The 12,756-nt window shown below is 44.5% G+C and overlaps 1 protein-coding gene across 1 annotated transcript in view; it reads right to left on the bottom strand.

Moving 5' to 3' along the window:
• Positions 1 to 12,756, bottom strand: part of NSMCE2 (NSE2 (MMS21) homolog, SMC5-SMC6 complex SUMO ligase) — a 185,496-nt gene that overhangs the window by 141,577 nt on the left and 31,163 nt on the right. Inside the window, exon 3 of the mRNA XM_038760457.1 lies at positions 8,329 to 8,435. Coding sequence (XP_038616385.1) covers positions 8,329 to 8,435 — 107 coding nt within the window. The remainder of the gene's footprint in view (positions 1 to 8,328; positions 8,436 to 12,756) is intronic.

Below are 12,756 nucleotides of genomic sequence, written 5' to 3'. Positions count from 1 at the left end.
TCCACTGCTCTTGTCCCACCACTCTTTTCCCAATATTGCCTAAACCACTCAAACAGACCGGATGCCCACCCAACATCCTTACAATTCTCTTCTTGATCCCTTATACAGCGCACAACACCTTGAAGCCGCTGTCCTCCAACAAAACCCAACAATCTCTTTTCCCTTCTAATGCCCCTTTACCACGCTGTTACTTTTACCTCGGTGGACAGACCCCCCCATCCCACTGTGGGGAGGGATTGTCTTTTTTGCTAACTGTACTTTCCAAGCACTTAGTAACGGTGCTCTGCACACAGTAAGTGCTCAATAAATACGATTGAATGAATCTGATCTCGGTTCTCATCTTAGCTGTTCTAACCTCCTTTCATTTCTCTTGGCTGGATCGTCTTCCTCTCACCTCGAACTGGGGGTGCATCTAATGCTCAGTTCTCGATCCTCTTCTCTTCTCACTCTATGCTCAGATTCGGTCAGTGAAATCACGAGTGGATACACGCTCTGAAAGAATATCTTTAGTTTTGACCTCGTATTCCCTCCTGCCTTCAGTCAATAGTATTTACTGAGTGCATACTGTGGACAGAGCACTCTATTAAGCCCTTGAAAGAGTACAGTAGAAGTAAGAGAGAAGCAGCAAGGGCCTGCGAGTAGGGGGACTTGGGCTCGAATCCCGGCTCTGCCGACTGCTTGCTGTGTGACCTGGGGCAAGTCACTTAACTTCTCTGTGCCTCAGTTCTCCTGTTCCCCCTCCTATTTAGACTGCAAGCCCCATACAGGACAGAGACTGTGTCCAACCTAATCAACCTATATCCCCCCCTTAGAACGGCGTCTGACACACGGGAAATGCTTAACAAATACGATTAAGGAAAGAAAAAAAAGGCAGAAGCACTGACTTCGAAGAGCTTACAATCAAAGGAGGGGTGCCAGTCAGAAAGTATTGATGTCTGTGTCCCCCCCTCTAGACTGCAAGCTCGTCGTGGGCAGGGAATGTCACCGTTTCTTATTGTATTGTACTTTCCCAAGCGTTTAGAGCAGTGCCCTGCACAGAGTAAGGGCTTAATAAATACGACTGAATGAATGAGTGAAAGTATCTAGAAATAGCAGGGGCAGAAACAAGAACAAGGACGTGATGGAAAATAGCATAAGCGTGGAAAGGTGAATAAACGGATCAACAAATGAATAGAAAGGAGTGAATGGACATTGATAAATATACATGTTAGTGCTAAGGGTGAGTCTAGGAACATTAAACACTGAAGGTGGATATCGGGTTGGTCTTAAGGATCCCTCCATAAGATAAAAGCAGCCCAGTGATCTGCCAGCTACTAAGACAATAACGGTTCGCAGTTGCAGGATATCCAGCCTCCTTGGGCCATAAATAACAAAGTCACGACACCTAAAGGGTGAAGGAAGGCAGTTAAGGGGAATAGAGGAAGGATAATCCTCTGGAGAGGCAAGGAGTCAGAGGGAAAGATTAGCCACCAAATTGACGGAAATCACTTTCAGGCACTTAGAAAATTCAGTTAAAGCTGGTCTGCTGCAATCGTATCATTAAACTAGTTTTAACCTTAATTGTGTACGTGCCTGAAAGTCATTTGCAAATTCTGGGCAATGCCTAAAAACATTTGAATTGTATTTCAAAACTAAAAGTGAGTTGAGCCAATTAGGAACTTTTCAAAATGAATGACCCTATTATTTTATGTCTCTTTAGAATTTCTCCTGAGAGTCTTTACGGAGCATTTGAATAAATTTGGGGTTGTGCAACTTTTCACAAAAAATTTCCTTTAAAAAGCCCCAGATGGAAATGGAATCTAAAAAGCCCCTCCTTTCAAGTATCAGTACTGACAGATCACAAAAGAATGAAAGAGAAAATTGTCACCGCATTTAACTGCTTGTGAACAGTACAACGACGCAACAGATGAAAAGGAGCTAATATTTCACAGTGAAATGGCTCCATCAATCATTGCTACTTATTGAGCGTTTACTGTGTACAGAGTGCTATGCTAATAGCTGGGGAGAGTACAACACCGAGCTGGTAGACACATTCCCTCCCCACAACGAGTTTACGCTCTAGAGAGGGAAACGGACATTGATGTAAATAAATTACAGATATTTCCATAAAATCCAAAAGCGTTGTGGCTGCAGTCTCCAACATCATCCACTTAACAGGATTGGGCAAATGGAACAAATTGATAATGTAGGACTGATGCATGAGAAAAAAATTCCTACAATTTCCACTGCCTTACAGAGTTTTCTCCCTAGCTCAATACCTAAAATTAGTGAGAGGAGTAGACAAATTTCTAGATACCAGGAGCTACGGTAAACGGCATCATTAAGAATCCAGATTCAAGGGACGTTAAATGTATTTAAGAGAAAGATCTACTCAACTTCTTGTACACCTAAAAAAATAGCAACAGCGATTGTATCTACACCAGTGCTTAGTATAGTGCTCGGCACATAGTAATAACTTAAGTGCCACCACATATACGGATACGCACGGACACGGTCTTCATCTACAGGAACTGAAGAGGCCGAGAAGAACACCCCTGAAGATCATCAAGATAGGGCGGTGGCAGCAGATAAGACATTTATCACGGTAACTGAAAAATGAGGTTGACAAAAGGGCAAAGCTTAATAACCGATAAAAGGGTGGGGAGGGATAGGGAAGTGATGCGTCAAAAAACATTTTCAACCAGTTGCGTAATGACGACGCTGAGGTAAACTAAACCTTCGACCCACCTCATTCTTTCATCGTATTAATTATTATCTCGATTTCAACAGCTTATGCGAAGTGTATTTCTACCCTGCTTTAAACTCTGACATATTCATTTTGAAAGCAAATAAAACTCTCGGGACACTTTACTGACCTCATCCATTTCCAACTTATCCTCACCTAAGGAGAGGTGATAACAGTCCAACCCTATTGACTCTCATGCCCAATACCTACACATCAGGTGTTTCAGACTTTTAACTCCCTCCTCAAACCCCTTTTCCCTCTACCCGCTGATCTCTTGCCCCAGTGACCTTGCCACATGCTTTATTGAGAAAATTGAAACCAGCAGGGGTGAACTCCTTAAATCTCCCCAGCTTTCTCTCTAGTCCCTCCCTCCTCCTGCTCCCTCTTCGACTCTCCCATCTTTCCCAGCAATATTTCAAGAGACCTCCTGCCTTGTCTCAAATTCAACCCCTTCACCTCTCATCCAAACACTTGCCCATCTGGAACCATTCACTTTCCAATGGTTTCTTCCCCACTGCTTTCAAACGTGTTCCCTTGTTCCTATCCTAAAAAAACCCTCCCTTGTTCCCGCGGTCCCCTCCAGTTATCCCTGGAGTCCCTCCTCCTGTTCCTCTCCAAACTCCTTGGGTGAGTTGTCTACACTCGCTGCCACTGTTTCCTCTCCTTCACCTTTCTCATTGACTCCACCCTCTAATCTGGCTTCCACTCCCTTCACTTCACAGAAAATCCCCTCTCGAAGGTCACCAATGACCTCCTTCTTGCCAGATCCAACGGCCTCTACTCCATCGTAGAAGAAGCATGGCTTGGTGGATAGAGCACGGGCCTGGGGATCAGAAGGTCACGGGTTCAGATCCCGGCTCCCCCACTTGTCTGCTGTGTGACCTTGGGCAAGTCACTTCACTTCCCTGTGCCTCAGTGACCTCATCTGTAAAATGGGGATTGAGACTGTGAGCTCCACATGGGCCAGGGATTGTGTCCAACCCGATTTGCTTCTAACCATCCCAGCACTTAGTATGGTGACTGGCAGATAACAAGCACTTAACAGATACCGATATTTGAGCAATCAACAAGTATGGGGGTTAGACCTGGGTTCTAATCTTGCACAAATTTGTGACGGGACTTCAGGTGTGTTACTTAACTGGTCAGACATCAGTTTCCTCATTTGTCACCTGCCCTTCACTAGCTAATGATTCTTCGGTCCTTAAGCCAACAAGCCTTCATATTAGCACCTTGAGAAACAACTACAAAAACTACAGAAAAATTAGAGAAGGAGTGTGACTTAATGGAAAAATCACAGGGCTGGGATTCAGAGGACCTGGGTTCTAATCTCAGCTCCATCACGTCTGCTGTGTGATCTTGGGTAATTCACTGACTTCTCTGTGCCTCAATTACCTCACCTGGAAAATGGGCATTTTCAGTATGCGGGCTCCACATAGGACATGGACTGTGTCCAACTTAATTAGCTCATACCTAACCCAGGGCTTAGTATAGCGCTTGGCACATAGCAAGTGCTTACCAAGTAGCATTAAAAAAATAATCCACCTCTTTCAACCTGCTGTCTACTTCTCCTTCGTCGCCCACTCTGACTGGAAATCTGTTTCCTCATCCTCTCATCCCAACATCATCTGCTTTTGTTCCCAATTTGCCAGAGGCTATCAACAGCTAGTACAGCTGGAAACGGCTGAGGATGTTTCTGGAATGGGCAGAGCCCGTATCAGAATCGATGGCGATGATCCAGTTTCCGGATGAACAGTTCTTCTGGAGTCCCAACCCAATCCTGCATACTGGGCTAAAATTCAGTTAACTAAAGCGCAAAAGAGAAACTCACTTCTGTAAAGGTTGGGAGTCAAATATGTCTTGGAGAGTGACCTGCCATGCCAAACACGAGGGAAGTTTCCTTGGGCTCATCTTTTCAGAAAAAAGAAAATTTTAGAGTTCCGATATTGTAGCAAAGTGGGGATTTGCCTGCATTACTTTCTGTGTTTGAAGTACAAAGTTGAAAATCCATCATTTTAAATAATAATGCTATCTTGGATTCACAGAACAACTTCCTTCTTAAAAACTCGATGGTGTGAGAGTAGACTGAAATATTATTATATCCTCTCAATATTCCTGTGATGTTAGGAAGAAAAGGTATTCTTACCCTCATTTGACAGACAGGGAAATTAAAGCACAGAAATTGTCCCACAGTTAGGTGTTAAGAGCTGGTCCTTTCCACCAGACTTCCTTCGCTTCCAACTGAAAAGCGTAATCAATCAGCTAGCTGGAGCATATCTATATAGCCTGTGAAAAATGGGCTTTAATATACTTTGAAAATAGGTAGGCAGATATTTACACAAGATAGTTTAAGCCCTTGCTACAAAGATAAAATAAATCGCTCCAAGTCAGTGAGCACAGCAGGAAAAGTCAACTAAGTTCTTTAGAGCAAAGATCTGGGTTTTTTATTTTTTCATTACAGCTCGCACCACCCAGCCACATTTACACAATCATGAAAATTAGAGGCAGAAAGTCCTATCAGATCACCTAGTCTAGGACATAAGGGTCAGAGCAAGACTGCATCATTCAATGGGTCCAATTCAAAGCGTGGATAACTCCAAGGAAGAATACAGTTAAACCGGCAGGCAACCTAAGCGGCTTCCCAGTCTTTCAAAGCTTTTGCGGCATCCCCTTCCCTTAAAGATATATTTACAATACAACCTGATCACTGTAGTAGCTCCTAAAATTAGAATTACAAAAAGACTATTAAATCAAAATGTCTCCTGGTTTTACCTGAACACTTAATACAGTGTGGCCTAGTGGAAAGAGCGCGGGTCTCGGGGTCAGAGGACCTGGGCTCTCAGCCCAACTCGGCTGCTTGCCTGTTTTGTGACCTTGGGCAAGTCACTTCCATGGCCCAACGGAAAGAGCACAGGCCTGCGAGTCAGAGGCCCCGGGCTCTAATCCCGGCTCTGCCCCTTGTCTGCTGTGTGACCCTGGACAAGTCACTTAACTCCGCTGCGCCTCAGTGTCTTCATCTGTAAAATGGGGATTAAGACCTTGAGCCCTACGAGGAGTAGGAAGTTTGTCCAAACTGATTGTCTTGTATCTACCCCTGCACTTAGTACAGTGCCTGGCACAAAATGAGCACTTAAAAATATCACAATTATTTATTATTATTGTTGTTATTATTATTAGTAGTAGTAGTATTATTATCCTCCCACACTTTAAGACTTTGAGCCCCGTGTGGGAAAAGGAGAGTGTCTGGTCTGATTGTACTGTATCTACCCCAGCACTTAGTACAGTGCTTGATACACAGTAAGTGCTTAATATCACAGTGATTATTGTTATTAAAGCATACAAAATCAGGGCAGACCGCCTTCAGAAGGGACCACTGCAACAACAATATTATAATCAGAAATTACCTAAAAGTAAAAACGTCTTCCTGGCATTGTTGAGTGGATACTTCCATCACGTCTCGTCAGATTTCAATTTATCTTCTTCCATCAACTAGGCAAAGCTGACTGATGCTTAATTGATTTATGGAAAGCCTGGCTATGCCCGAATAAGAAATTATAAAGAAACCCAAAGTACACAGTACTATTTCACAGGTGTATTAAATCTGTTCAATGGGGAGTTTCTACTGTTCGCAGGACAAAGGGTTTCCCAGAAACCGCTATGCAACCTGATGGCTCATTTATTACCCAATATTGGTGCTCAAGAGGGTATTGCTCTGTTCCCATTTTGTCTGCTAATCCTTTTCCTGGGAGGCCTGGAACCAGCAGAGTTGGAGCTGGTCTGCAGTTCACAATATTCACCATCATCCCTTTTTTTGATTTTGACACTGGGCCTTCCACCGCGTTACCCTAAATTTACGGAGCGTTTGGGCACAGGAGCCCCAAAGTGAGCCCTAAACGGGGGCTGGCGGAGACGGAGCCGCGTCCTTGAGCAGGGATGGAAAAAAGAACAATTACGCAAGGTCTTTTCGGAATTTATGGGAAACACGTGGCTTAACACTGTGGAAGGGAGGGTCAACAAGTTAAACAGGAAGCTTGACTAAATACTTTATTCCAAAAGAGACGACAAAACCTCACGTAGTCTCGATTTCGCATCTAATCTAGCATTCCGAAGTTTGTAACGATCTTTTACGGATTGTGTTCAATCGGGCTTTCTTTCGGAAGGGGGAAGGGATAAAAGGTCAGGGAATACACTCTTAAAGATGGCTGCCTGGTTGGGTATTTATATTCAGGGATGGAAACATCACATCTTAGATCCCCGGGGGCCTCATCAGAGGGAAGATGCTAGTTTTGGGGTAGTCTCTGGCCCTGACTCAAAATACCAGTGCAGAAGCAAGTAATCAATAATACTACTAGTGCAGAAGCAAGAAACAAGGGCAGGAGGATAAATATCACCATCGCAGGGGCTAGGAGAAATTCTCCTCTCTCTTCCCACCTTCCTCAAACCACCCTCCACCAACAGTGAAGGGAACAGGCTGACGGGCAGAAGGAAGAGGAAAAAAATCACTGCCGCAAGGCTCTACCTCAAGAATCTTACTTCCTCTACTGATTTGATTGTTGATTCCTAGTTGTGCTTAATTATAGTTCAATATACAAACTCAAATCAGTAAGACTTCCCCCAATTCAGGAACGGGGGTGGTGGGGGGAGGGCGGCGAGCAGAGAGAAAGGTTCGGTAGGAATGAAAGGTTTGAATTTAAGAAGTAATTTTTTTTCACGGCCTTTCTCTGTACCGTGGTGTCGGTGCCCCCGTATTTATGTGAGTGCTAGAATAGGCCCCTGTGTGTTTAGCTTTACCTTTCTGGAGTCTTTGCTGGTTTGTCTTGTTCTCCGGCTGTCGCTTTAAATCTTTCTTTGAACAGCCGTGTCTCTCCCCACCAAAACACAGCTGCTTGTGCATAGCTCTCTGCCCTAGAGTAACTAGCGCATTGTTTATCTCCGCACCAAAACCTGCTTTCCTTTGGTAGCAAGTAGAGAGGTTAAAGAGAGGAAGCTCCTCTTTAACACATTTCCACCACATGCTTCGGATTCACTTTTGGGAGAATTTGGGAATGTTCCTCCCACAACACAAGCCTGTTCTGGGTACATCGTCGCCCCGAAACTGGCACAAATAACTTGGTGTAAAAAGAAATGATTGTGTGGCTGTGCGTGGAGTAGGTCAGGCTGTGAAGCTGTTACGCTTCCCAGCCTCTACAGAACTTTTATTTTTTGGCACCTTTACAGTATTTAATACCGTAAAATGAAAGCAAGTGGCAAGGATGTTAAGCATTCTAATAGCTTGGATCCTAATATCTGAATTTTATCCAAAAAGGGTCAGCCACGGAGCTACCTTCAAACTGTCTACTCCCTACCCCCTTAATCCCCACTGAATCAACGTCTACTAGAGCACAATTTTTCCAAAACGCAAGGTCCTTCAGAACATTGTGTCCAACATAATTATCCTGCATCTGTCCACCTGTTTAATACAGTGCAGAGCACATAGTAAGCGCTTAACAAATAGCACAGTTATGATTATTAACATTACAGTAGAAATGTCCATCATCAAGAACTGAGGAATGTTTACTGAACCACCTGTTGGGGAAGTGGTAAGGATTTGTGATTATTAATCTTACCTGATTTACTGTACCTTCAACTGCCCAAATATACTGATTCAGTTCTCGATCCAAAGCAGCGTATTCTAACATCACATTTTCCATGCAGTTTTCATCTTCTACCTTGGCTGCAAAATAAAGTACATCGATTTATAGCTACCGTTTTTCTTTTTCAAGCAAATGGAAATCACCGTACCAATAATAGTCCTCAGAAGTCCAGTTAATTTTTAAACGTTTTAAAACCATTTCAGTAACAAGAAAACAGGAGGGAATTCTTTTGAGAGCCTCATTTCCCGGGCATTCTGTGACATAGGTCATGAAAATATAAATTACACTGCACAGCAATTTGTGAGGACCAACAAGAGACTTGAGTTCTAGCCCCAGTTCTGCAGCCTCAGGGAAGCCACTTAACCCTTCTGTGCCTCAGTTTCCTCACCCATAAAATGGGAATAAGAAAACCTTCCTCCCCTTGCCTAATAAAGACATGAGGACCAAATGACATCGTTTGTGTGAAAGCGCTATACAATAAATGAGGTATTGTTAGTACTCCCGTTTTTGTTACAAAAGAGATTGGTATAAAGAAGGCTTACTTCTAGACTGTGAGCCCACTGTTGGGTACGGACCGTCTCTATATGTTGCCCACTTGTACTTCCCAAGCGCTTAGTACAGTGCTCTGCACACTGTAAGCACTCAATAAATACGATTGATTGATTGATTACTGTGTACGTCTGCACATAATATTCATTCATTCATTCAATCGTATTCATTGAGCACTTACTGTGTGCAGAGCACTGTACTAAGCGCTTGGGAAGTACAAGTTGACGGTCCCTACCCAACAGCGGGCTCACAGTCTAGAAGGGGGAGACAGACAACAAAAGAAAACATATTAACAAAATAAAATAAATAGAATAGTAAATATGTACAAGCAAAATAAATAGAGTAATAAATCAGTACAAAAAGAATATGCATCCTGGACCGTGGAAGCAGTGTGGCCTAATGGATAGAGCCCAGGCCTGGGAATCAGAAGGCCCTGGGTTCTAATCCCAGCGCTGCCACTTGTCTGCTTTGTGACCTTGGGCAAGTCACTTCACTTCTCTGTGCCTCAGTGACCTCATCTGTCAAGTGGGGATTAAGACTGGGAGCCCAATGTGGGACAGGAACTGTGTCCGACCCAATTAACTTGTAATCTACCCCAGCGCTTAGTACAATTATGGTTATTATTATTCTTAAGAGCCCTGGGAGTCACGAGACCAGAGTTCTAATCCTGGCTCCATCACTTGTTTGCTGTGGGGTCTTGGGTGAGTCTTTTAATTTCTCTGTGGCTCAGTTTCCTCATCTGTAAAATAGAGATTCACTCTCTCTCTTCCCTCCCTCTTAAACTGTGAACCCTACGTGGGGCAGGGACTGTGCCCACTGATTATATATATTGTATATATGTTTGTACATATTTATTACTCTATTTATTTATTTATTTTACTTGTACCTATCTATTCTATTTATTTTATTTTGTTAGTACGTTTGGTTTTGTTCTCTGTCTCCCCCTTCTAGACTGTGAGCCCACTGTTGGGTAGGGACTGTATATGTTGCCAGCTTGTACTTCCCAAGCGCTTAGTACAGTGCTCTGCACACAGTAAGCGCTCAATAAATACGATTGATTGATTGATTGATTATCTTCTATCTATCCCAGTGCTTAATATAGCGCTTGGTACATAGAAACCCCTTAACAAGTACCACAATTATTACTATTATGGAACCGCTCTTTTGCTCAAAACTGATAATGACCCCATGGAAAAACTAAAGTAGAAATGAAGGAAATCACTAGACCACAACGTGAAGAAAAGAAAGGAACTACACTGAACTTTAGGCTGCATAATTTAAAATCACGTGAACAAGTTGCATTTATTTAAGTTCAATTTACATTCGAATGCACCAAAAGATACGGTCCATTACCAGGATTTGTCATTTACCAATTTTCATTTCCTAGGTAGGCAACATTTCCAACTGAAACGGGAAAACTGAGGGTAGGCTAATTCGATATGGCTGTTTTCCTTTGGAATACTGCTGCATTCAGAACGTTGGTGCTATTTTTAGGTGTTTCACAATTTTTATTGCAGAATTTTTTCCCCTATACGCCCCTATAAGGTTCGCTTTTATTAGGCCAATTAGCAAGTGTGGGAACCAAGGCGGGAATGGTTTAACTGAGTTTCTTGAAGTCCCACGGATTCAACGATAGAGGCATATTATAATAATAATAATAATGGCATTTATTAAGCGCTTACTATGTGCAAAGCACCGTTCTAAGCGCAGGGGAAGTTACAAGGTGATCAGGTTGTCCCACAGGGGACTCAAATCTATTGAAAAACCTAGAAAGACACACTCCATCCGACCGGTGAAACGTCGTTAACGAACAACTACCCGGTATTAAGTGTCACGATTGTCAACCATCCATTCATCCTTGTTCTGAACAATCAGCGGATCCCCTAAAGTTCCCGTGCGGTGCACTCGCGATCCAAATTAAGTCGAGACGAACCACAAACGCAGGAAAAAGGAGGCCCACACCCACCGGGGATGCGCAAAGCGGGTCGGCCTCGGGGGCAACCGTGATGACTTCTTTGATCAACAGGATAGTGTAGAAAAAAGCGTGGTATTTGGCAGATTTTCCTACCTGCCGCTGTTCCTCACGACTTTCCTTACCCAACCCGCATCCGTGACGACAATCGAGATTATCCACTCGGTTCCGGAGGGTAAAAGCTCTAGAAAGCCGGCTAGGGACACTCGGAAGGCTTTGCTGTTCATGCCGTTTGTCGTGGTTGCTACCAGCTTGATTCAAATCGGGGCTCAGAGTCAGTGCCGCATGCGGCGGGGCTAGTTTGTCCTGTGTTGCTAGCGATAATAATAATAATTGTGGTATTTGTTAAGCGCTATGTGCCAGGCACCGTAATAATAATAATGTTGGTATTTGTTAAGCACTTACTATGTGCAAGGCGCTGTTCTAAGTGCTGGGGTAGATACAAGGTAATCAGGTTGTCCCATGTGGGACTCACAGTCTTCACCCCCATTTTACAGATGAGGGAACTGAGGCCCAGAGAAGTGAAGTGACTTGCCCAAAGTCCCACAGCTGGCAAGTGGCAGAGCTGGGATTCAAACCCATGACCTCTGACTCCAAAGCCCGGGCTCTTTCCACTGAGCCACGCCGCTTCTCACCGTACTAAGCACCGGGATGACTGCAAGCAAATCGGGTTGGACGCAGTCCCTGCCTCCCACGGGTTTCACCGCCTTCATCTCCACTTTACAGAGGAGGTAACTGAGGCACAGAGAAGTGGAGTGACTTGCCCGAGATCACACAGCAGACAAGTGGCAGTGCCCAGACCCTTTCGGCTTTTAGATTCTTCAATCCACTCGGTTTCTTTTGGTTCTAGTTTAATCGAAGAGGACTGGAGCGGGATGCTGAGAGTTAGAGAATAATCGCGGCCCGCTCTTCACCTGCAACGGGACCACGTCCCGTAGAAAAATACGAATTACCCAACGCAACCCACAACCTGGTTGCCGACAGCTAAAGGGCTGGATAAATTGTGGGTGTGCGGGGCTCTTCTAAAATGGAGAAGCAATTTGGCCCAGCGGCTAAAGCACAGGCCCGGGAATCAAAAGGACCTGGGTGAGGGCCTCTCGGAGGACAATCGATCGATCGATCGTATTTATTGAGCGCTTACTGTGTGCAGAGCACTGGACTAAGCGCTTGGGAAGTACAAGTTGGCAACATCGAGAGACAGAGATAAGCAGTATGGCTCAGTGGAAAGCGCTCAATAAATACGATTGATTGATTGATTGATTGACCTTCTAGGTATTTGGGCGGCCTGATTGACGAATGGGCTACCCCCTCCGAACGGAGGTAGGAGGGGGAAGGGAGGGCACGCTGGGAAAACTGCAGTGGAGAAGCAGCGTGTGGCTCGGTAGGAAAAGAGCCCGGGCTTTGGAGTCGGGGGTCAGGGGTTCAAGTCCCGGCTCCGCCGGTTGTCGGCTGTGTGACTTTGGGCAAGTCACTTGACTTCTCTGTGCCTCTGCTGCCTCATCTGTGGAAGGGGGATTAAGACTGTGAGCCCCCCCGTGGGACACCCTGATCACCTTGCAACCTCCCCGGCACTTAGAACAGTGCTTTGCACATAGTGAGCGCTTAATAAATGCCATTATTATTATTCTTCTCTGGGCCTCAGTTACCTCATCTGCAAAATGGGGATTAAGACTGTGAGCCCCCCGTGGGACACCCTGATCACCTTGTAACCTCCCCGGCGCTTAGAACAGTGCTTTGCACATAGTGAGCACTTAATAAATGCCATTATTATTATTATTCTCTGTGCCTCAGTTACCTCATCTGTAAAATGGGGATTAAGACTGTGAGCACCCCCGTGGGACACCCTGATCACCTTGTAACCTCCCCGGTGCTTAGAACAG

The sequence above is a fragment of the Tachyglossus aculeatus genome, chromosome 18, assembly GCF_015852505.1.
Source record: "Tachyglossus aculeatus isolate mTacAcu1 chromosome 18, mTacAcu1.pri, whole genome shotgun sequence".
Lineage (NCBI taxonomy): Eukaryota > Metazoa > Chordata > Mammalia > Monotremata > Tachyglossidae > Tachyglossus > Tachyglossus aculeatus.
This window is presented reverse-complemented; position numbering and strand designations above follow the sequence as displayed.